The 2248-nt window shown below is 39.5% G+C and overlaps 1 protein-coding gene across 1 annotated transcript; it reads left to right on the top strand.

The window, feature by feature from the left end:
- Positions 1–600: 600 nt before the first annotated feature.
- LOC149242548 (uncharacterized) lies at positions 601–1017 on the top strand. Its single transcript, XM_089370876.1, has one exon. The coding sequence runs from the start codon at positions 601–603 to the stop codon at positions 1015–1017; it is 417 nt and encodes a 138-aa protein (XP_089227002.1).
- The last annotated feature ends 1231 nt before the right edge of the window (positions 1018–2248 follow it).

Raw genomic sequence — 2248 nt, 5'->3', positions numbered from 1 at the left:
TTTGATACTAATTGGAATATTGGCCTATTTACTTGGAATAACAGGAGAGGAGGAGAGGCCCTAGTCGCCTCAAAGCTAGACAAATTCTTCATCTCTGAGAATCTTATGCTAGATGGAAAAGAGGTAACAACACGAGTTCTTCCCTTTGGAGGCTTAGATCATTGGCCAATCCAATTGGAAATCAAGGATATAGGTACTCCTAGAAATAAACCCTTCAGATTTGAACATATCTGGTTGTCACACCTAGACTTCACAAGCAACATTGAGAAATGGTGGTCAGAGGACTTGCAGATTCAAGGAACTAGAATGTATCTTCTTCTTAAGAGACTAAAGCACATAAAATGTCGGCTTAAGGAATGGAATAGGAAGGATTTTGGTAATATTTTTGAAGAAAAGAGAGTAGTTGAAAGCAAAATGTAGGTTCTCAACCAAGCTCTAATCAAGGAAGGCTTTGATAAAAATATCAGTGAACAGGCGGATAAACATTATCAAAAATGGGAGGATCTTTGTAAACAAGAGGAAATATTTTGGAGACAAAAATCTAGATTTCAATGGTTAAAAGAAGGAGAGTGCAACACTAAGTTCTTTCATAGAACCACCATGGCCAATAGAGTTCAGAATAATATCTCTTCTATCAAGAATGAAGCAGGGGAACTTCAGATATCCCATAAAGCTATAGAAGTTGTGTTAATCCACCACTTCCAAAGTATAACACAGGAAGACATTTCAGACAACGAACAAGCCATTAGGGATATTACTAGAAACATATCGAAACTGGTATCCAGGGAGGAAAACTTCAACTTTAATAGACCGGTAACGGAAGGGGAGATAAGAGATGTAATCAAAGACATGCAGAACGGAAAAGCACAGGGCCTGAATAGTTTCAATGTGGACTTTTTCAAAGCTTGTTGGAATATTGTTAAGCAGGACATATTGAATGTGGTGGAGGATTCCAGGTCAAATAAAACCATTCTTAAATCCCTCAATACTTCCTTCATAGCCCTGATCCCCAAATAGGATATTTCTCTTACATCGGATAAATACAGACCCATAGCCCTATGCAAAGTAATCTACAAGATTATATCCAAGGTTGTGGCTAACATACTCAAGCCTTTGCTTCCAGTCCTAGTTTCTGGGGAGCAATCAGGTTATGTGGAAGGCCGATAAATTCTAGATAATATCATTCAAGCACAAGAAGTGGTGCACTCTTTAACTAGCAAGAAGCAGGCGGGTATGATCATGCAATTAGATATTGCCAAGGCTTATGACAAGGTAAACTGGGTCTACCTTAAGAAAATGCTGATTGCATTTGGATTTGATCATATCTGGGTTAGACAGGTAATGGCTCTGGTGACGTCCTCCAGTTTCTCTATTTTGGTCAACGGCTCCCCGTCAGAGATTTTCAGTCCTTCTAGAGGCCTTAGACAGGGAGACCCGCTCTCACCCTTCCTTTTTATTATCATGATGGAAGGGCTGGGGAGAGCTATTAAGTAGGCGCAATATTCAGGAAAGATTAAAGGCCTGCAGCTTACTGATAATGGGCAAGCTCTGACTCACCAACAATTTGTAGATGATACCATGCTTCAGGGACTCCCCACAGTCCAAGAAGCTTCAAACTACAAAAGTATTCTGAATCTTTTTGCCTCAGCTTTAGGTATGGAAGTAAATCTCTCCAAATCAAAAAACTTTTTCTTCAATACCAATATTGCTATACAGAAAAATTTCTCTAGAATTCTTGGCTTCCATAGGGATTCCCTTCCTTCAAAATATTTAAGAGTCCCTCTAACGGAAAAACCAATGCACAAAAGTATATGGGAACCTTTGATCAACAAGTTACAGGATAAAGTCAGTAAATGGACCATCAGATCTTTAAACCTTGCTGGTAGACTAGTTCTTACAAAAGCAGTGCTTCAAGCAATCCCCATCTTCATGTTATCAGCCCTCCCAGCACCAAAAGGGGTCCTTCAGCAATTTAGAGATATTCAAAGAAACTTCCTTTGGGGTAGGGAGGATACTAAGAGAAAATGGCCCTTAGTGTCTTGGGATAAAATTTGTAAGCCCAAGAACCATGGAGGGCTAGGATTGGATGATTAGGAGATTCTCAGTAAGGCTCTAGGGGCCAAACTTTGGTGGTGCTAGGTCCAGCAACCAGACACTCAATGGGAAAAGATATGGAAATAAAAATATGCTAATTCCTGGAAGAACAATGATCTTATAAGAATGTTAGGATATATAAAGGGTTCGTATA

Source organism: Pinus tabuliformis, chromosome 8, assembly GCF_031772625.1.
Source record: "Pinus tabuliformis cultivar Carrire ecotype Pingquan chromosome 8, CPIR1, whole genome shotgun sequence".
NCBI lineage: Eukaryota > Viridiplantae > Streptophyta > Pinopsida > Pinales > Pinaceae > Pinus > Pinus tabuliformis.
The sequence above is the reverse complement of the archived record's forward strand: the minus strand, read 5'-3'. Positions and strand labels throughout refer to the sequence as shown.

Bases quoted from the DNA above. Each gene is read 5' to 3' on its own strand.
- LOC149242548 (XM_089370876.1), top strand. From the start codon at position 601: ATGGCCAATAGAGTTCAGAATAATATCTCTTCTATCAAGAATGAAGCA.